The sequence below is a fragment of the Corvus kubaryi genome, unplaced genomic scaffold (genome assembly GCF_017639235.1).
Source record: "Corvus kubaryi isolate FWS band 111438036 unplaced genomic scaffold, C.kubaryi_AGA036_p1.0 136, whole genome shotgun sequence".
Lineage (NCBI taxonomy): Eukaryota > Metazoa > Chordata > Aves > Passeriformes > Corvidae > Corvus > Corvus kubaryi.
The window spans coordinates 9,829,638-9,851,142 of NW_024580670.1; the positions used below are offsets into that span (position 1 = coordinate 9,829,638).

A 21,505-nucleotide genomic window follows, 5' to 3' on the forward strand; every position below is an offset into this window, starting at 1 on the left:
AACACCCAGTCTCCTTAAAATACAAGAGGCTGTAGCAGTCGGGTTGAACCATCATGTTTTTCAAATAATCTTAGAGAGGCAAGGACGCCACTGACTTCAGTGGTCGGTACTGGGAGTAAACCCATGGCAGGCTGCTGGAGCCTGGCATCACACACAGCACACAGATCCGAGAGCAGCTGTGCTGTTAGGGGGAACTCACTTCCCAAAACAGGGAAGTATCTGCAGGACAAACAAAAACCAACAGTAGAAAACTCTCGTGGAAGCTACAAACTAACCCTCCACCTACCTGGACAGTATTCCTGGATATAAAATATGTAATACTTGAATTTAACAAAAAAGCCTACAGACCAACCTTCTGAAAACTATTTTATTACATATACAAAAGCTGAGCACTTCTGTAGAAAATTGTCTCTTCATCTCCAATAAGTAATGCTGGTTGGTGTTCTGCATCATGGGTAAACACAGCAGCAGTTCAAACCCAGTTTCTCTGCCCTGTGGAGCACAATTCCTGACACAGCTTGGTGTTGGTGCGCAGCAGGAAGACTGTGCAGTGTCACTCCATGTGCCAGCTGCATGCACAAGGCCCTCCTGTACCCACCCTTTCACTCACTGCTCCTGCTTTTACCAGCAGGATGAAGCCATGAGACCAAACAGACAACATTCAAATACCAAAAGAATGACAGTAATTAGGACTAATACAGTAATTAGAAATTTTCAAAAAATTTATGATTTCTAACTCAGATTTCTATTTCAATACCATTTCTAGCAAACGTTTGCTTCTATGTATGTTCAAGTCAAGTTCCTTTGGTACAAAGAACACTCTTCTGATGGTCATAAATAGATTTCTTATTGAAAACATTATTTTTGTACTGAATTATGTATAGTTACAAAAACCCCCAAAACACAGTAGCGTAGGAGGGGCTCATCTGGAAGCCAGATTACAGCTTGGTGGAGAGACTTAAAGAGTGTCTCTAACCTCACATACTCATTACAGCAGAAGTTTGTAAACATGAGCCATCACAACACTACAAGGCATTCCTCTAACATGATACAAAATCAACAATTTAGGCTACTAAAATCTATGAAAACTAAACAGGCAAAAATGTTTCCATTGCTTCATTTCATGGGGTATGTTCATTGTCCTTATTAAGAGAAATTAAAGAAAGGAAAAGTATACACAGCAAAAAAACCCCGACTATTTTAAAGACAACACATTCAATTATGAAAGTCACTGTTGTTTCAAGGCAGTAGGTTCTATATTTACAGGTAAATGACCTCTGAGTATCCCTTTAAGTGCAATTTGAAGTGAAATTTTTGAAACAGTTCTGCAATGATATAGTCCAGGCTATCATTCTGGATGCTTAACCAAGAACAATTTCAGAGATTTTAAAAATCTGGGGGAAATCAGTGTTCCCTGATAAATCTGCCCAACCTCAGAGCACTGCTAACACGGCCACTCATTACACCAATGAGTTTGAAAATCCTCAGTCCAAAACCAGAGGGTTTAAATGAGTATTGTGTGGAATTTACCTAAGCTAGGTTTTCCCTTTGAACACATACACTGCCAAACACATCAGCCAAAGGAGTGTTCCTGACTGTGCAAACAAGAAAAGGCAGCAGAGGGAGGGTTTGTCAGAGACAGGCAGGCACACGAATTTCCTAAGGACATCTAACCACGGTCCATGGGATGCAGCTGGCACTTTCTCCAAAACACACGAGGTGCTCCACCCAGCCAGTTGGCAAGGACTTGCCAGTTCTCAAACCAGGGGGAATTACTAAGCAGTAAGAGTATCAAATCTGCTTGTTCATTACCTTACCATCAATACACACACCCAAAATGCTTTTTTTCCCCAAAGCTGGAGTCACTGACTTCCCGCAAACAGCACCCCATAGGCCTTTGGATAACATGTAGCAATAACCACATTCAAGCCCCCTCCCCAGCTCTCCATGCTCGCTGCTGAGCTGTGATTTGCTGTAAGCTTGCTGCAGGAACCAGGTAGAAATGCACTTGAGAAGGTTCTAACCAGGACTCCGTTCAAGACCCGACCACCTCCTTGTCACTGCTGCTTCTTGGGCGGAACACGGGATCTGGCCACCGCGATGGGGACTATGGAGAGCAGCGCGAGGAGCAGGGCCCAGAGCGGGCGGTAGAAGAGCCAGCCCACGGAGATGGTCAGCAGGGACAGCGAGCTGGCCACGCACAGGGCAAACGCCTTCAGTCCAACGTTCACCAGGTCCCTCACAACAGGAAACCAGTCCACTGCAGAGAGAATTCAACATGGCATGAAGCAGTTGGCAAGACGACAGTTTAAAAGAAAGTCTGATTCATGCCTAGGATCTGCACGCTAATGACTGCAATCAAAAGACAGATTCAAACTATTTATCAAGAGCACTGGATTAGGTGTTTCAGCAGAGCAGCATCAAGACACTTGATCACTAAGCTACAGCTAAACATATAAGACAATGCTATCCTCATCTCTTCAGACAGGAAGTAATCCAAAATGAACTGTGAAGATTTGTCCAAGGCTTGAGATGCAGAGGAGACAGATAGCCCCTCAGTTATGCAACACGTTTTGGGCAACTGATACAAGCTGCTAGCACCAAGTTTCCTTTCTGGCAACAATACATCTTGGAGCAGCATGTATATGGATAAATAAATCAGAAAAAAAAGTTCACAGCTACAAAGCGAATATCTTTGATGTCTGAAGTTTATACAAGTTTGAGGTGTCTTGCTTGTCTGTTTTTAATCCAGCATTTTTCCTTATTAAAAGGATAAACAAAAACTTTCTTTGCTGTTTGTTTACAGTAGTGTAGAATAACCAGAGACAAAACTGTATTCCTATACTACAGGCAATTAGGACCTGTTGGGAGACCAATTATGTGTGGGAGCAGAAAGAAATTGTATTGCAGCACGCTGAGTTAGATTTGAAAGAACCAGCCCAACATGTGCTTCAGCTTTTTATTTTGGCAAGCACTGGGCTGGGATCTTCTGAGACTGGCAGAAGATATTTTTGGGGGGTTTTTTAATGTTCACAAAGCAACCACTTGGTTTAGGGGTCCTGTTTACCTGAAGTTGCCTACAGTGACTTTTCAGATCAAATCAAGTCTGAGTTCAAACCAGATTTCTCCTTGTCTCCAAATGAATTAACTCTCTAGAGGTTACGATCTTATTTCTAGATCATTTTACCTTTCTGTGAAAAACTTACCTAACGTGTAAAAGATTCGGGTCATCAGGCTGATGCCCACAAACATTGAGAGCCAGCCTGCTGCACGGAGAGCCCAGGTCTTCACGGTGTTACTCTCATGCTCCTTCTGAAACACCTCCTGAAAGCAAACACCAAGACATGCAGCCTGTTTCTTGTTCTTTTTCAAGATCCTCTTAATTCCAGTATATTATGAGCCAATCAGAGCCAAGAGCATTTTAGGAGTACAATTTCTCTCGTAGAAGATACATTGCAGCTCATTCTGCAGGGTCTGTGCACTGTGGCAGTACACTGCAACAGACTGAACAGTGCAGCACAGGAAAAAATTGCCCTCCTCTTAATTAAAACAACCTAAAAAGCACCATTCAACACCACCCACAGGCAGGAAGCACACAGGTTTTGCTGCAATTGGATACATTCAACATTACTGTGGAAAATAAGAAACTGTAATAAAGAAGGAAGAGTCTGACTTCACTCTGAAGGAAGAGAGAAAAGGCAACAATATCCACTGATGGCTGAAGGAAAGGTGTGTGAAAGAGAGCAAGCTGGATGCAAGGAAGAAAAGCTAAAAGGTATGTGTGCATTTCATCAGGCAAAGCAAAGCATCTCTTTGCGAGAATTCTGAGTGAGATTTTTTTCAAAATGGGTGGTGTGACCCTCTGGCTCAACAAAACGTTCACATGAAGACAGCTGGGACATTAGAAAGCACTAAATGGTAAGAGATGTTTAAGACTGATTGATTACTTGTATACACAAGTACTCAATTAATTACTTATTTGTAACCAGTTAATTTTCAATACAACAAAATTCTATCTAATGAAGATTCAGATCTTACAGCAGAGGGTTGATTCTATTGCTACTCTTTCAAGTCAAAACAAAGCCTTTTTAACTACTTTTGGAAGCCCCTGTGAACTTTTGACATCTGGGTTTTTTTACAGCAGGGCATGAAACAATCATTAATGGAAGCAAACCTACTAAAAGGAGTAAAGGAATCACCAAATTGCTGGAGCATGCAGGATTTATTGAAGCATAATGCTCTGCCTGAAGGTTCTTTCTCAGCCAGAACAGTAATAAACATTTCAAACAAGCCTAAACTCCTGTTATTAGGAGCTGAAGAGAGAATAACTCTTATGGTTTATTTAATTAAACCCTGATTTTTACTATTTTTACATGTGACCTGTTCAAAAGCATGTGCTTGCATGTGTAAGTGGGAAACAACCAAGGAGTAAATAAAAACAAAACAGGAAGGCGCAGAAACAATCTTTAAAGCAAACAGACAGAATGCGCAGAAACCTGGAAGGGAATGCAGGCTGTTGTCCAAGGAGAGAGAAAAGCCAGTGCTTGTATGAGTATCTCCTCCTCTAGAGCAGGTCTGAAGGAGAGTAGGAATTTCCTCTTCTGCTGCTTCTGCACTACCACCTCGAGTTTTAACCCTTCACTAGTAGAGTGTGGTATCTCACCTCCACAGAGAGGTCCCCAGGGTACAGAATCTCCAGAACATCTCCAGACTTGGTATGATATGGAACCAGCTGATCACCTCGCTGCCGAGCAATCACAGTCACCTTGAAAGAAAGGGAAAAATATTTACTGGTTACTGAGTTGGGAACAGAGCTTGCAAAATACAGAAACAGCAGAAGACTCACCTTAGCAGCAGTGCCCAAATAGGGATCATCTCCACTCAGACCTGCATAGAAGAAAGAGACACGAAGGTCTCCCACCTACAAACAAGAGAAGATTGGAAGTCAAGAAAGATTGTTTTACAAAGGGGAGTCACAGAAAAGACAACTCAGCACAGGAACATCCTTATTCATCAACACTTTTTCTGAACATTAATGTCAAGCAAGAGGATAGCCAGAATGATTTCCAAGCTGTCCTTTTTTCAGGGCTAGCTGGCAGCTGAAACAGGAGAGCTCAAATGTTGTTTTGTAATATCCCCTCTGATTATGCTGTAGGAGCACATGATATGCTTTGTTCATTCCTTGTCATTTCATCTTTTGGCAAAACAGGGTGGGCAGCACAATCTGGCAGCAAGCTGTTTGACTGTACTCCTCACTACAGCAAGGCAGAGGTGGAACCCACCTCCCAGCACCATCCCTTTCCACTTAAAAGCACAACAGACTCAAAAAAACAGAGAACAAAGGAGCAGGACTGGAAGCTGTCTGCAAGAGCAGCGCTCATTCTGAAGGGCTGCACTAAGGGAGTCATCCTATGTGATGGTCTGCACTCCATTTTCTATACATTTAGATTGAAATGGGACATACCCCAATTCCTTTTCACACCCAAGTAATCACTGCTTTAGTTTATCTTTCCCATCTTACTTCTGGACGCCTGGGGTTGTCACTGTGATAAAAGTAATCTCCTCCTCGGGTAACGTCAGCATGGGGATCCTCCAGGTGTGACAAGCTCAACTGCTTGAAATCATCAATTTTATCCACGAGACCTAAGCAGAATAAAGCATCAAGCTGAGGCCCAGTGTCTAACCTGGAACAGCCAATTTGCTGGCTGGCTTCCTGATTATCACTTGACAAGACAGCTATTGTGGAAAGAACCAAAGTCCGCTGCTGATGCAACAGCAGACACAAAGCCAGTACAAAACAATCCTTACCCTTGGAAAGAACAAAGCTGCCAACCTGGACGTTAGGAGAAACAGCAGTGAAAGACTCCACAGCCATGGCACTGAGGAACAGAGAGAGTCCCTGATTAGTCCCAGAATTATGATCAAACTCTTGATTTGTAGTGTGTAATACACAGCACAGAAAAGGTACTATGGCAAACATGAGGAGAGACTCAAAGAGCTAAATGACTGTCATGATGTGAGAACAAATCCATCAAGAAACTGTCCACAGTGCATACTGTTGGAGTCATTAAAATACGTTAAGACAAGGCATGACTGCTCTGAACTGCTGTAATTTCTTTATGCCTTTGTCCTCCCAACTACCAAAAGAACAACAGTTTCCATCTACTGCACTCTGTTATGAAATTAGTCATTTAGCTTTCATCTTTGATCAGATCCAGTGACAGAATTCAGAGAGACTGTGCCAGATGGTACCTTACCTCGGGTTTTTGTGTCCAATTTCTCGATCAAAGTTTCTGCTGTTCACAACTTCTGATTTCCACTCTGTATCTAAACAGAATAAGAAGGTTGAAGAAAAGACACTCGGATCTCAGTTACCGAAGACACCTCTCAATCAATCAGTTCTAGGTTACACTTCTAGTAATATTGTCTACATAAATATCTATGATAGTCTCTACTGTTACTTAGATCCATCCTCCTAGCATATTAACAGGGAATAGCAGGATCTAGGGTGAAAAAAGGTATTTTAGGGATAAAATTATAATTCAATTTTTCAGCTTTGCTGTTGGCATCTTCCATGATCAGGCTTTGATTCCTGGCTCCACTCTTTGGGAATAAGCTGGTTTTGTGATAACAAGGGGAAGGGGGCAAAGGGAGAGGAGTCTGGAGTGAACTTGAGCCTTGGAAAGGGTTAGTCCAAATGTGTTTTGCCAACACCCAAATCACTGATTAAATATTTAATTGACAATAAACTTTCCATAAGGTGAGTCTGTTTTGCCCGTGGTGGTAATTGGAAAGCCATCTCCCTCTCTTTCTTTCAATCTGTCCTTCACTCCTGTCGTTTCCAGTTTCTTCCCCAGGGGAGAGTAATCAAGCAGCTGTGTGGGACCATGGCTGGCAGCCAAGGATAACCCACCACAGCTAATAATACGTAGACATTTACAGGACAGAATCCATCAATCTTGAGAGGACAGCTGTTTTTTCAGATGGCATTTCTTTTTGTTCCCTGTCACTGTGAAGCTGTTTTTCGTGGCTCACAACCACCAGCTTTGCCCCTTAGGTACCTTCACACTACAGGGTCCCCATGCTTCACTCAGCTGAGTACTTTTATATGATCACACCCAGAAACTGCTGTACGCCAACATTACACACCTATGTGCTTTAATCAGAGATAAATGAAGCACAGAGACCAATCTCCAAATACACGATGACTCAGAGTACTCTTCTGCCACTGGGTAGATCAGAATAACATGCCCAGTTCTGCTCCTGCCAAAAAGAGCACTTGGCAAAAGCCACAGTGCACATCAGAAGGTGCTGGTGGTTTTCACTGGCTGGTATCAACATCTGAACAGGTTCTCAACAGGCTCCCTTACAGGCTGGAACTACACTGCTTTTCCCTGTCTACTCTCTTCTGCTCACAGCTGACATACTCCCAATTACTGCATATCTGAAATGTAATCTCAGGTATAGCTTTGAACACACTCCCATCTCTGCCCATCTCCATTCACTGAGAACCTTATGGGCCCTATCTCTGGAGCATCCTTTCCCTGGAAGTTCCTCTGAACTTTTAGGGGTTGCAAAACAAGACTCGGATTTTCTGTAGCCCTTGCTTGCTGACAGCACATCTCCTTTCACCTCAGTTACTTCAGGAAAGGGAGGTTCTGTCATTTATTTAAGAAAGATAATTTTTGCTTGTTTCTTCACATTCCTTTCCTTTTTTTCCCAAGGAGAAAACACAGGTTTTACAACAAAAATCAAAATACACACACACATGAAAGTCCAAAGTTACATGCATAAAAGGAAAGGGACTTTCTGATGATCAACTTACTGTATGAATACTTTGTCTCTTTCTTAATCTCCCCATTCTCTTCATATTCCCTGCAGAGGAAAAGGACTGGGATGAGAACCAAAACAGTGCACACACACCCCTGCTCAGGGCAGAATACACTTCACCAATGAAATGCACAGACAGATCTCTGGCAACACAGACTTATCTTTATACATAACCTAACTCTTCTCTGAACTACCTGTTCTGAAGATGCAGATTCTCTGTACCAGGAGTAAACTATACACAAACGCTCAACAGCCACAACCCTTTTATTCCCATGCTTCAAACAAGGAGGTGTTGACTAGATTGATGAGGAACAACCAGAATTAAATACAATGAGACAAGCTGGCCCAAATCAAGTCTCTAACAGATGCTGCACCATAAGCATGCTAAAACTGAGAAATTATTTTTCACACCTTCAGAGGTGACTTCACAACCTCTGACTTTTTTTTTAATGACATGAAAGACATTTGGAGTATGAATTCTGGGCAGTCACACCTACATAATAGCTAATAACATTCATACTACCATCAGTGGAATTATTAGAAATAGCATAGTTTTTCCCTATTTGAGTTGCAACTATTAGCAGAGCAGTTAACATCTCCCAAGGAAACTAAAGTGATTGTCTAAAAGAAAAAAAAAAATCCAACAGCTCTAGAATTCCCTTGCTATAAAGAGGTTTGTTTTGTTTTTTTCCTTAGGTCTAAGGAGAGAAAAAAAAAATTGTGATAGGATCCTGGTAATACAACAGCCTTATAAACAACTTCTAAAGATTACTTTCACTTACTTGGAATCTTCATATTCTACCCACTGGTACATTTCCACGTTACGCTTAAGTTTGACAGCCTGAATGGAGAGCCCATAGCTGGGGTCAAACAAAGGCTGTGCAAAAATTAAAGAAAATACAAGTCAGTCTAAATGCTATACCTCACAACCTCAAACAATGTACTTTTATTACTGAACCCATTTACGTACCCCACTGTACAGCTAGCACTATCTTACACACAGGTGAACACAGTATAAATGTTATGAAAAACAAAAAGGAATGTCTCTTTACTGGCAAATCTGACCCTGAAGAATCATAATCAAAAGTTACTGCTATAGTAAAGAATGAAACCAGAACTGCTGACTATGGGTTTACAGGTTTCAGTGCTTAAACCAGGAGATTCTGTTTTGCTGGAAGGTGCTGTGTTACCTTCTGCAATGTGGGTGGACCATGGAAAATGTCACCACTACTGAAAAGTAAGAACTTGCAAAGCTCCTGTGCTGCAAGAGCCTGAAGACTTTACAATATCATGAACACACAACAGGTTCCCTACATAAATGGCAATTGAAATGAGCCACAAAGGCAGTGTGAGGGTAAACACAGCTAGAGCTGGCACGTGGCTTGGGAGAGGGGAGTCCAAGGCCATTCAGCATCTCCCTGATTCCAGGCCAAGAACCAAAGCTTGAGTGGTAGCTGGCAATGCTTAGAGGAGGAGAAAAGCCACGTGTCTTTTCCTGGATATCAAACAAAACTTCAGTTGGCAAAGACTTTTCCTTCCCTTCAAGCTTGAAATACTCTTATCTCCAAGGTACTATTTTATTTACCTTAGATGTACTCAGAGCACCAGCCAAGTGCACCAGCCTCCCCTCATTCTGCTGAGAGATACTGTGGATGCTGTCAAGACGAACCACAAGAGAAAGCCCCTCATCGAGAGACTTGGCTGTCCTTAAAGCTCGTCCCTGCAATGAAGAAAACAGAAATCCAGTTGTGGACAATCAACATCACAGCAGTATTTTGTGAACAAGATTAGCAGACAAGTGAGCTGATGACCCAAAGGAATGCTTGCATATTCAGCTCAAGGCATATTTTTGAAACACACTTGTACTTCTCCATTCCCTGTGATCCAGTTTGGGGCAGTACTTCTCACCCAGGCAGCAGGACCATTAACACTGACTAAGCTTCTCAAACAGACAGAAATTCTTCCTACAAGGCTCCAAACTTACTGCTCTTCACCTCTTACCTTGTTCATCATTCCTGAATAACTGCAAAAATGATACAAATTACGGTTCATTTTTCCACATAGCTATATTGACTCCTTGGCAGAAGTTTTCCCTGCCTTACCATCATATCCTGGTGAAGTCATCAAAGTTGGGAGTAGTTATTTTTCCTCTTATAGAGGTATGAAAGGTAGCCTCTAAGTGAAAAATCCACAGAATTCTGCTCTCCACTCCAAAATTGCCAAAACACATATGTTTTCAATGGTAGAGTGTTAAGATTCCTGGCTAACTTTTTTTTTTTTTTTAAATCTAAAACCAAGACATAAAATAATACTGAGAAAAAAAGAATAAATAACATCCCCAATTTTGCAACATGGGGGATGAATTTCTTTAATGTAATTATAACAAGACTAGAAATGAGAACCTTTTGCTATCTCAAGAAAAAAGGGAAGGCAGGAACGTGGCTGGCTCATGCAACCATCTTACCACCGATTGTTTCTTCATCAGTTTACAAGTTTTGGATATTATCTCTCATCACACACTGCTACTGTCTCTACTACACCTAGTTCTAGAGAAATACTACCTGTGGCCTGTGGTTTCACTTTTCTATTATATCCTGAGCATAAGCACCAGGTCCCCAGACAAAACTTCCTCTTCTCATGGATCAATAAAGCTGTGTACAAACACTGACAGTATTGCACTTACTTCATTGGTGAAAAGAAGGTAGAAAGACAGAAGAAATGCCGCAAGTCCAATCAACATGCCTCCAGAAGTCTCACTGAGCCGCTCCAGGAACCCTGGTTTGGGTTCACTTGTAATTTTAACATGCTCTTTTCTGCTGCCCGTGTCAGAGAACTGTTGGAAATAAACCAAAAATGCCATATTGGCGTGAAAGGGGAAAGCATTCAGTTTCAAAACAAGTCTTCCAGCTCTGTTAGCACTGCTGCTCTACAGAGCAGAATCGCTTGCCTTGGACCAAAACTTTCCCATACTTATTAGATGCCTCATCACACTTTTGATACCAGAAATGCATTCCATAAATAAAACTCCAGCCTGATAGAAAAAAACCCAATTTTTTTTATAGTGGTTCTACATTTTCAACCTTCCTTCAGTCTGTCTCCAGGTTCTGTATTTGGTGTCCACACCCTGCATTCAGGCCATGACAAATTGAGTAATAGCCCTGAATTCCTGACCGACTAAAACATCGCTATAAATAACAAATTATGATTCACCTCACCAGTAAAAAGAGTGCCTGCACACTCTAAAATAATTATATCCATAGTAACAACACCTTAAAACAAGGCAGTGACACGGGACAAACACGAGAGTCCAGGGGTTTATCTGTGCGTACACGGGTTGTGAGGAGTCACCAAATCCAACTTCAGCACACGCACACGGCCAAGGCAGGGCATGGCGCTTCCCTGGCTCATCTGGAGATGCCCGGCGGGCTGTGACCGGCACAGGGCTCTGGCCACAGCCCGGGCACCTCGGGGGCGAACGGGCCGACCCAGGCGGCCGCCACACGGAGCAGCAGCGGGGCCGCAGCGAGCAGCACTTACGTTCCTCGACATCCTGAGCCTCTCACGCCCTCCGGGATCCACAACTCAGGGGCCGCCAGAGCCGCACACCACCAGCCGCGCCCTCCTCCGCCTCAGGGCTCCCCCGCCCCGAGCCGCTCCCCGCCCGCAGCGGCGCACGCCGGGACGCGTAGTTCCCGCCGCGGATAGGAAGCCCTTCCTTCCTCCTTCCCTTCCTGCCTCCCTCTCTCGCCCCGTGCGGCCAGGCGCGGGGCAGGCGGGAGCTGTAGTGCGGCGGGGCCGGGCCTGGCGGAGCCCCGCGGCCGGCAGGAGGTGCGTCAGCGGCCGCCGGCGGGCCGGGAAGGCGCTTCCGGAGGCGGGAGGTCGCGGCGTGGAGCAGCGGCGCGGCGCTGCCCGAGCGGTGCCGGCGGGACGGCAGGAGCGGAGCGGCGGGGCCTGTGTGCGGCGCGCTGCGGGGGAAGGCACCGGCCGGCTCCGCCATGTCCTACTGCAGGCAGGAAGGTGCGCGCGGGTGTCCTCCCAATGTCACCCCGCCAGGCGGGCTCGCCGTGAGGCGGCCGGGGGTGGGTGCGCCGCGGGGCGACCGCCCGCTCCCCGCAGCCCGTGAGGGGGGAAGGCGCAGTCGGAGTGAAGAAGAGGTGCGGCAGCCGCCCGCGGTCTGCGTGTGGCGGTGGCAGCGCTGTTTCACCTCCCGCCGCCGACCTTTCTCCTCACGGAGGGCGGGAAGGGCGGCGGGGCCATGAGGCGGCAGCGCGGCCTCGGGCGCGGGGGGCGGTGCGGCTTCGGAGCGGGACGGGAGCGGCCGGAGCGGGCCGGGGGTGCCCCGCAGGGACCGTGTTTGGCTGCGGAGCGGCTGAGCCGTGTGGGCAGGGCAGCCGGCCGCGGAGCGCCTTCTGCCCGCAGGGGTTAAATTTATCTCAGCCTAGCTGAGTGGCCAGAGGTGTGGGATTTTGCCTTTTTAAGGTTGATGGACAGGGTGGGTAGAGTGCGAGCTTTACTTTTCTGTATCTGTACTATGTTGTACAGGTTGTGGTATTTATGAGGCTTGATTACTTAAAGTGGGAGATATATAGATAGATAGATAGATGCATGTCCACATCTATATAGATATATAAATAAATATCCTTGCCCTCTTAAGTGATGTGAAGTTGCTGAATGTAAGGTTTCAGACTGGGAAAAAAGTGCCAATAGTTCTAAATGCCATTTTTAAGTTACAAACTTGGGCACAGACTACTGATTATAAAGTGTATTGAGGTAGTCATAACCTATGGACCTCTTTTATGCTCTATGCTGTGCTTTAATTTTGCGAGATCCGTAAGTTGCCTTATGCAACTCTACAGAGTTGCAGTGAAGAGGTTAGAGTTCATGTGTTTCTAGCTTCTTTTATTTAAGAAATGATGAACTTTCCACATTGTAAAGTTTGCTGGAGTACAATGCAGAGTTGTCAGAAAACTGTTTCCCTTAAAAAAAAGTTTTAGATTTATCTGCTTTTCAGACATGTTTAAATGTATGGTTACTGAGCAAAGTTAAGTTACTGAACAACTGCTGGCTGAGGTCACACTGAGGGGCCAGAAGATTCAGTTTCTAATATGCCAAGTCACTGTAGTGGCCTTTATGAATTCAGAGAATTCTTGGGGACTTTACCATTCGTTTTCCACTCAAGGAGTACTTAGCTGTGTGCTCAGAAGAGTTTCAGCTAGCTATTCTCTACTTGTGAGTGCCTCAGAGTGGGTGTTAGAGCTTTGCAGGGTTGTTAGAAAGTTAGAAATACTGAAGTTTCCAGCCAAGCTTCCCCCGATCCTGCTACAGAATGTTTTGGGTAAATGAAGAGCAGGAAGTTAGCTTTGTTGGATTTCTATCCCTTGTAATTTTCTCAGCACCTTTCAATGTAGTTAATTCTATATGGTGACTGTTCTCTTCAGTTTTTAATTCAGATGATTAGAGTAAAATACTACACTAGTCTTTAGTGAAGAGCAGTGTTATTAATAAGTTCCTATTAAACACTTTATTGTTATTTATTGTAGTTTGTCTTTCACTCTTCCTTTTTTTTTAAGTCTAATCCCTTCACCTGTGTGAGTCCTGGTATTGGAATAATTTGAGTTTGTTTTGAATTAGCTTTTTAACTTAACTGTTCAATGAACTGTACTGTGACCTGCAGCCATGACAGGACATTGCTATGAAAATTGGAGCTTTAGAATAACAGAATTTCAATGTGTATGTGTTCCTCTGAACTAGTAACTGTTCTTGTTGAAGGTGATTGTTAAGTACAACAATTCATTCACTATTAACATTAGTGCATCACATTGAATATCTCATTACCCTGTGGTGTTCAGCAGTTTTGTAAATGACTCTTTCTGTCTCAGATCTCTCTGAACTTTTGCTTCTTGTCTCCTCCATGGTAGGAAAAGACAGAATAATATTTGCAACCAAGGAGGACCATGAGACACCGAGCAGTGCTGAGCTGGTTGCAGATGACCCAGATGACCCTTATGAAGAACAAGGTCAGTAGTGAGCAGAAGAATGGAAGTAAGGGGTGTTACATAATATATAAAACCAACAGAAAACAAACCCTGTATGAATTAGAAAAACTTAGGCATATTTAAATACTGACGGCAGCTGGTTATGCAGTAAATACCCAAACTCATGGCAGTTTTAACTGCCTGATTAGGACATCACTAATCATACCCTTTCTTACAGTATTTCTTTTTCTACACTTGTAATGATTTCTCTTAGTGGGCTCTTCAAATAATCAGTTGATGGCTTTTAGTTTTGGTTAGTAGCCAGGGATATGCAGAAAAACCTTTTCCTTTTATTAATAAAGTTAGAGCCTAATCAAGTGAAAATTATGGTTGGTTGTTCTCTGTCTTAAGTAACACCATGTAATTTTCAGAGAAGCTGGAGTGAGTTGCATGTCACTGTCATTGATGTGAGTTGCTCACCTGGCTGTGTGCAGCTGAAATTGCCTAATTTGGTGATCTCTGCATATTTGATTTAATATCAATTTATATCTGGCTAATCCTATACTATACTGGTAGCAATATAATCAGTATCTTTCAGTGGCACATGATAGGTAAATTCAAATTATTGAGTTTTCAACTGTAATCACCTCTTTTCATGAAGATTGCAGGTTCTTGTATGAAGTACGTCTAACCTGCAAATAGAGATTTAAGAGAGCAGAATATTTCTGAGACCAAGACTTATAATATTCTGGTTGCACAGAGTGTATTTTAAATTGTTTCTAATGTGTAAGTGAAATAATGTTCTGATCATGATGATTTAATAAATTTTGCCCTAGGTTAATAATTATCATGAAAGTCTGTGAGTTTAGGTTAATTTTTTTATAATTGCCTCTACGTTTACAGGTCTTTTGGCCTCTTCACTTTGTGTGAAGTGATTTTATTGGTTTCAGCTCAGCTGAGATTGAAGTAAATTCTTAAGACTGAAATTTAGTTAGAAAGTGAAAGTTACACTTTCTGAAGTGGTTCTGAGACCTTTAGAGGGCAGCATTTAGGCAGTTTACCAGCTGGAGCTCACAGGGTCTCTTAGTTAGCTGATATGGTGTGTAGTGTAATTTGAACCACACCTTCCTCATGTCATTAAAATAACTTTTTTTGTACATAGATTTGTGTTGAAATGCTACTGCATTTATCTGCCTATTTTGGCTTCATTACAGCTGTATGTAGTCAGTTCTATAGCTAAAAATTTTGCTCACCTGCACTGGTAAGTCTGTTGATGATCCAGTGTGACATACATTTGGGTAATAAACTAGTCAAAATTAAAAGAACCACTTTCTTCTTGTTTAAATGTCATATCAGTTGATTGCTCTTGTGTGCATTTTGCTGGATATGGAAAGGCTGTGGTGAGGATGAGAGGTGATGGGGTTGGTTTCCTAGCAATCCTGCATTTCCAGAATGTTAGGTCACTTTCTTCTCAACAGTAGATCGGAGAAGAAAGGGGGAAAGCCAGGAGCTTTTTATGTCACCTTACAGTGACAGTGTGTGTCTGTGGGATTCAAAATGAGAAGCTCTATAAACTATGTTTAAATACTGTCAATAAGTTTGGGTGGGGGTTTCTTGTTTGGCTTTCTTTGTTAGTTTGTTGGGTTTTTTCCTTAGTATGTGGTAAGTTACTGCCATGTTTAAAGTCTGAAAAACCACTTGAATGACCCAGGGCTACCATGCATTAGATCAGAACAGAGAAAATGGACATATCACAGAATACAGCTGCATCTAGTGGGAGTGAAGCTTATGGGCATGAAAGACATGGGTGAAATAGTTTGGAATGTGTTGAAATGCTGAAGCTCTGGCTTGCATGGCTTTTATTTAAAAGAAAATTGGGAAGGGTTTTGCTGTACCTAATGTAACATGCAGGCTTTTCTAGTTTAGATTCTACTTGGAATAGAAGACTTGGTTTCCAGTGTTCAAATTCTGTTGTATAATTAATTATAAGGACTCTTTTCATCTTTTCTGCTGCGCCAAAGAGACCAGTCATATCTGGGAAAGAATAGATGCATTAGCTAGACCTACCATAATCTGCATTGTTTTCTAATACACCTGAAACTTGTGTTTGAGGTTTTGGTTTTTTGTAGGGGCCTTTTTCATACTTGAGATAAACATCTAGTTTGGTATTTGGTACTTTTTGATAGTTGTTATTTTGTCCCAGACATTAACACACATTAGTCTTTGAGCAGTCTATTTAATTGAGTCAGTAGATTGTTCAGCAAAACTTGTGTTCTGTTTCCCTTAGGATAAAAAAAAGTTGTATACTACTCTTATTTCTGTCAATATTTTGTTGTTTTATCAGCTGGGACATTTTGGTAGGCAAAATGTTAGTGACTCACTTCAAACTAAAAACATTGAAAGAAAAAAGCCACGTGAAATGGCAAGGCAGACAAACTGGAGTAAGTTCAGGTTAGCATTCCATACTGCAGTGAATATCACAGTTCACTGTCTGTGCCTTTTGACAGCTGTGGCCGATGGAAACAAATTGAGAATTCATTTGCCGTGGTTTTGAAATAGTATCATTACTAGCTTCTTTCTAGTCCTATGTGTTGCAGATGGTGGAATTTAAACATGAAAGATTCCTGGTTTTCACTGACATCTTGGCTGCCATCAGTTTGAATAATTTTTTATTTTATTAAGCTTATATGAAGAAGAAGGCACTGATGAGTTTTATGCATGCAAAGTGATTTTTATTAGTGTTACAGCTGTGATGGGAAAGTTGGATAAAAGTACTTATGGAATTGGACTTCAAACACAGATTTTTGCTGGTCTTTCCCTTCTGGTTTTCCAGACTTGTTCCTGTCATCTTATTTTAGAGACAGTTTTAAAGTGGTTTCTATAGGGGACTGATGGAGCAAAACCCCACATTCTTTTAAGAAAGAACTTGATGAATGATCAGATGTACAGGACTGTTTCTGTGACTGATGATGTGCCTTTCAGTCCTGCTTCCTGTCATCTTACACTGTGAATCCCTGGCAGATAAACTTGTTGTTGGGATGTTTGTCATGTAACAGTGAAGAAACTCTTCTCAGAACAACAGTGGGACTTCATCACAGCAAGACCAAAGACAAGCGTTGACACAGATGCAGATGGGCCTGCCTTTGTCCATGACATGAACAGATTCCATGAGCCACGAGGCATTAGGTTGTGTGATGCCAGCAATCAATTGCTCACACAAATCTTGATCTGCTATGATGTAAACAGGGTTGCTTTTTCTTCCACAAGTGCAGGTTCAAGTAGATTGTGACTCACTGGATCAGTGAGGTTCAGGCTGCATTTGAAATTTTAATTCAATTTTAATTAAAAATAGTAATCCCATCTATTGCAGGCTTCCAGCTCAGGAAGAGCAATGGATGAAATCTGTTTCTGATTTAATAGTGTTCTAAGCTTGCTGATGGACTTACTCATTGATGTGTGAATTCTGCTGTGATTATGAATGAGGAAATGCTTGCTTTATTCATCTGTATTTTTGTTTTGTTTTTCTAAAGCATGGTTTCTGTGCACAGAATATCTGAAACTGATGCTATTTCAGCGATAAAATAGGTGTATGTCAATGATCTTGTGATGCCACAGAATATATCATTTATAGGATAACTCGCATAGTTACTAAGATTTGCATGTTTACAAGGCAGGTCTGGTTCTAAAAGGAGCAATCTATTTTAAGAGAATTATTTTACAAGTGGTTTTATTGCTGTAGTGTCTTCAGGAACATTTCAAAATCTTTTTTTAAATTTCTTTTTAAAGTGCTAGGAAAATGACTTTAAAATGACTGGTTGATATTAGTGAGGAGGAATAGAGGACTTCAAAATCTAGTTTACAAAGCAAACTGTGTTTCTTCTATACTGTATGATTAACATCTTTCTGCTTTGTGTCATCCCTGGCAGTGAGGAATCTGGCACCAGCCACCCATTTTCTTGTCTCAGAAGTCCTGCTTTTCCTCCCAGTAGCTGGAGATGCTGTGATGCACTGGACTAGGTGTATCTTATCAGTACAGTGAATATTACAGATACTTTTCAAAACCATCTTGCCAAATAAAGCATGGTCCATGGAAAATGACAGTATTACTGTAGTTGACTGAATCGTGCTAAGGACACTGTTACTTTCTGTAATGAAAAAGAGTCTGATCAATGCCGAGATTTGACTGATTCAGTGTAATTTTCTGCTGAACTGTGTTGGCTGAGTTAGAGCACATCACTGATGAATTGCAAATCACAGTAAAATACTCCTTTTAATATAGCAGTAAATGATTGAGCTGCTTTTGCTGTACCAGTCAAAATTCATGATATTGCAGCCTGGTGTCCAAGGAGTTGCACCTGGGAGTGAAATGTCATGTCTGGAACTTTGTGATCCTACAGGACAAAGACAAGAAATAAGTTTATTGAATTCTATGACAGTATTTTAGATAATGTCAAGTTGTATCAGGTCCTAAATATAATTTCATGTTTGAACCAGAATTAATTCAACCTTTTTGTCTGCCAATGGTATTTTCATATCCCCTTCTAAAGGGAAAGTGTTGAAATTTAAGGTTTATGCATATGCTGTCAGCTTCTGCAGAAACTCAGCCCGAAGATGAAGTTAGGAAAGTCTGTTAAAGAGGAGGAGAGCAAAGTGTTCAAGTGGAGAAGAAACCAGCTTGGATCATAGCACAGTAGTTCTCTTGTTCTTCATAGATGAACATACCTGTGTGTGTTCATAGCAGCTAGAGAAAGGAAATGGAGGTGTATTTATTGCCTTAGAGAAATACAATAGAGACTCTAGAAGCCCAAGGGACCAAATCTGTTATACTGAATTTCTAAAATCAGAGGAAAGGAATTCTTTAGCTTGCTGTTTGACCTTCATTGTGTAAATCAGTTGCCATCTCGAAGAACATATGCCCTTAAATCTTCACCTTGCCAGTCCACCAGTGAAGTATTTCTGTTATGACTTTAACTGTTCCAGAGCAGTTGTTTACAGCTATTCCAGTTTAGAGTCTGAAGTGATACTTAACTCCTTTCAGTTGTGTTCTAAAGTACAATTTGGTTTCTGGCAAACAGACAGGCAGGCTTGCTCTCACTGTTCCTTGTGTTCTGTGGCACGTGACTTAATCTGTGCTTTACAAATACTCTGATTTTTTTCTTTTTTTCTTTCCTTTTTTTTTTTTTTTTTCAGTTCTGGTCTTCCAGTTAAAATTTGAAGGGGGAAAGTTGTGGGTTATTATTCCAGAGTTTATTTAAAACAAGAAGAAAAATGCATCCGTTCGATTTGATTTAAAAGATTTCTAGTCTTAATACTGGATTTAAACTCTAATTATTTGTATGGCATGATTTTAATGCTTGCTTGTTCCCCTGACAGAGTCTGGCAAATCGATTGACTTGATTTCTATCTGTTTTGCAGTTCCCTTAGAATATTCTCAGTGGTCTGTAGTCCAGGGAGAAGGACTTAATTTAGAGATGGATAGAGAACTAATCTCACTTGTGCCCATTAAAGGATTATACAGATCAGAGGGAGAAACAGGCTGGCTGGGAAGTGAAAGGTGTTTATCAGCCTGGAAGCTACAGAGCTAAGATAGCACTGTTGGTACTCGAGGTCACACCTGCAGCCCAGCAGCTGTCACTGAGTGAAATCAATGTTCGGAAGGAGCATTAACTTTTCTTCTCTCTTGTTTGTTCAGGTTTGATATTGCCCAATGGAGATATCAATTGGAATTGCCCATGTCTGGGTGGAATGGCTAGTGGTCCCTGTGGGGAGCAGTTCAAGTCAGCCTTTTCTTGTTTCCACTATAGCACAGAAGAAATAAAGGGATCAGACTGTGTGGACCAATTCCGTGCCATGCAGGAATGCATGCAAAAGTACCCAGATCTTTACCCTCAAGAGGATGAAAATGATGAGAAGTCCAGCAAAGATTTGGAAGCTGCCTCTATGGAGGCTGCTGCTGCCAAAGAGGAGAAGGGATCCAGCTAATGAAGATGCAAGGAGGCTGTCGTCTCCATTTCTCATTTTCAGAGACATGGACTTTTGCAGTGTGTCTGTCTTCTGAGTAGTGAGGAAATGTTTCACCATGTTCTGTGCACTGTATCATAATAAATAACTTATTGCTGAAGGAGAAATCTCAGAGCTACAGCCTTGCAAATAAGTACTGCAGAAAGAGTGAGTGTGTGTATGCACTGTGTAACCTGCTTTTGGACACAGTTAAAACTTTAACAGCTGTTCTTTACCCTCAAGTTTTCCTTGAGTTTTGACTTGAATAATGTCTTGAAGAACATAGCTTTCAACTAAATTCCACTGGCACACCAGGTCTGTCTTCATTTCATTATGTTCTGATCAGTAGCTGCTTTTTTTTTTAATGTATTCCGTTCTGTCAATAGAAGTTGCATTAAATGATTGTTTTTCCTTAAAGATTTTTTTATTTTTTTGCCAAAGTGATGCTAGACATTGAAAATGGCCTAGATCTAGAATTTCTAAAATAATTTCAAATGGTCTTATTAGATTATGGTTGCATTTTACTACTGGCATCAGATCAGGACTGCCAGGAAAATGTTGAAATGCACATCTTCTTTGATTTCATTTACTTACTGTGATGGCTTTTGCATTTTTAAAATTGGTGTGTTGTGCAAATGATGATTAAGATGAACGAAAAGAATGTTGGTCACTGGCTTTATTTTTGCAATGAAAATACAGCTTTTGGGTTTGGTTATTACCTTCTCCTTCAATGTATAGATGGGCACTTGTAAAATACTTTGAGAATACAATAAATTGTTACCTGGTGTAATGATCTCAAAACAGATACTGTGACTGAAGTGCATATTAAAAAGCAAATACTTTTTACCCTCACTGGAAGCTTCTGTGTCTTTATGGTGTGGTGTTTTGTTTGGTTGGTTTTTTTTGTTAATACTGCTTGGATTTGAGAACTGTTCTATGCTGTAAGCAGACCTTGAATCAGTTTGTGAGTTGTGAGGATCAGTTGCTGCAGCTTGTCAGATTTTTATTCTTATGTTGTTCTTTTCTCCCCAGCCCAGGCAGGAAGACATAAAAAACCTAAAGCATTTTCAGTAGCTGTAGTGGACAGCAAATAACTGAACAACTATTAAAATATTTGAAAGTTACTTAAGAGGTTCAAATAATTTAATACTTCACCATAGTTTAATAGCTGTAGATAAGGGAATACTGCATTGTTTGTCTTTCCTAGCAAAACATAGGCTGTGAGAATTTTTCTTTTACAAAAGAAATTGTGGCTGTGGCTTCAGTAACTTCATTGCAGATTGGTTTGGGTTTTTTTTTCTCTCCTTATGCGTTGGTTACCTCACCCAAAGCAGAAAAAGTAGTAGTGTCAGTAATGCAGCCCACGAAGTCCAGCGATGTTTAAGCACTTGCCTTTCTCTGTGGGCAGCTCTCTGGAGTGCTCAGGAGCATTAATTTGATACAGCACTTTGGTATCTTGTTTGCATAAGTGAATTCGGTGCTACTGATGTTTCTGAATGTTTGAGGGGAATTTGTCAAGTTTTACAGCGTGTTTGAGGTGTTTGTATTTCGGTGCAGCTGTTGGATCCTCAGAAAAAAATTTGTAGGCAATTAAGTGGCTGACAACTACTGTGTTCTGACAGCAGTGATAGCGGGGACTGCATCTCTGCTTTTTAAGGAAACAAAGTGACACAGAACTTCTCAGTGGGACTCTTTCAGGC

The 21,505-nt window shown here is 41.7% G+C and overlaps 2 protein-coding genes across 3 annotated transcripts; one reads left to right on the top strand and one right to left on the bottom strand.

Annotated features, from left to right (window-relative positions):
* Nucleotides 1-353: 353 nt before the first annotated feature.
* Nucleotides 354-11,484, bottom strand: TMEM43 (transmembrane protein 43). 2 transcript variants are annotated; one of them, XM_042016628.1, is made up of 12 exons: nucleotides 11,368-11,484; nucleotides 10,514-10,663; nucleotides 9,416-9,550; nucleotides 8,613-8,707; nucleotides 7,826-7,875; nucleotides 6,258-6,327; nucleotides 5,809-5,879; nucleotides 5,522-5,643; nucleotides 4,847-4,921; nucleotides 4,664-4,765; nucleotides 3,207-3,324; nucleotides 354-2,260 (listed from the first exon to the last, which is right to left on the bottom strand). In XM_042016628.1, exons 1-12 carry the CDS (start codon nucleotides 11,377-11,379, stop codon nucleotides 2,058-2,060), a joined length of 1,203 nt encoding a protein of 400 aa, XP_041872562.1. In that variant the 5' UTR covers nucleotides 11,380-11,484; the 3' UTR covers nucleotides 354-2,057. The 2 variants fall into 2 exon arrangements, with proteins under 2 accessions (XP_041872562.1, XP_041872552.1); XM_042016618.1 differs by having other exon boundaries at nucleotides 10,514-10,666.
* Nucleotides 11,485-11,617: 133 nt separating this feature from the next.
* Nucleotides 11,618-20,657, top strand: CHCHD4 (coiled-coil-helix-coiled-coil-helix domain containing 4). Its single transcript, XM_042016641.1, has 3 exons — nucleotides 11,618-11,847; nucleotides 13,749-13,847; nucleotides 19,498-20,657. Exons 1-3 carry the CDS (start codon nucleotides 11,826-11,828, stop codon nucleotides 19,785-19,787), a joined length of 411 nt encoding a protein of 136 aa, XP_041872575.1. The 5' UTR covers nucleotides 11,618-11,825; the 3' UTR covers nucleotides 19,788-20,657.
* Nucleotides 20,658-21,505: the final 848 nt, after the last annotated feature.

Coding starts and splice junctions, on each gene's coding strand:
- TMEM43 (XM_042016618.1), bottom strand. Junction 6,328..7,825: donor AGAGACAAAGTATTCATACA/GTAAGTTGATCA, acceptor TATTCTGTTTAG/ATACAGAGTGGAAATCAGAA. Junction 4,922..5,521: donor ACAACCCCAGGCGTCCAGAA/GTAAGATGGGAA, acceptor TCTTGTTTGTAG/GTGGGAGACCTTCGTGTCTC.
- CHCHD4 (XM_042016641.1), top strand. CDS start 11,826: ATGTCCTACTGCAGGCAGGAAG. Junction 11,848..13,748: donor GTCCTACTGCAGGCAGGAAG/GTGCGCGCGGGT, acceptor CCTCCATGGTAG/GAAAAGACAGAATAATATTT. Junction 13,848..19,497: donor TGACCCTTATGAAGAACAAG/GTCAGTAGTGAG, acceptor TTGTTTGTTCAG/GTTTGATATTGCCCAATGGA.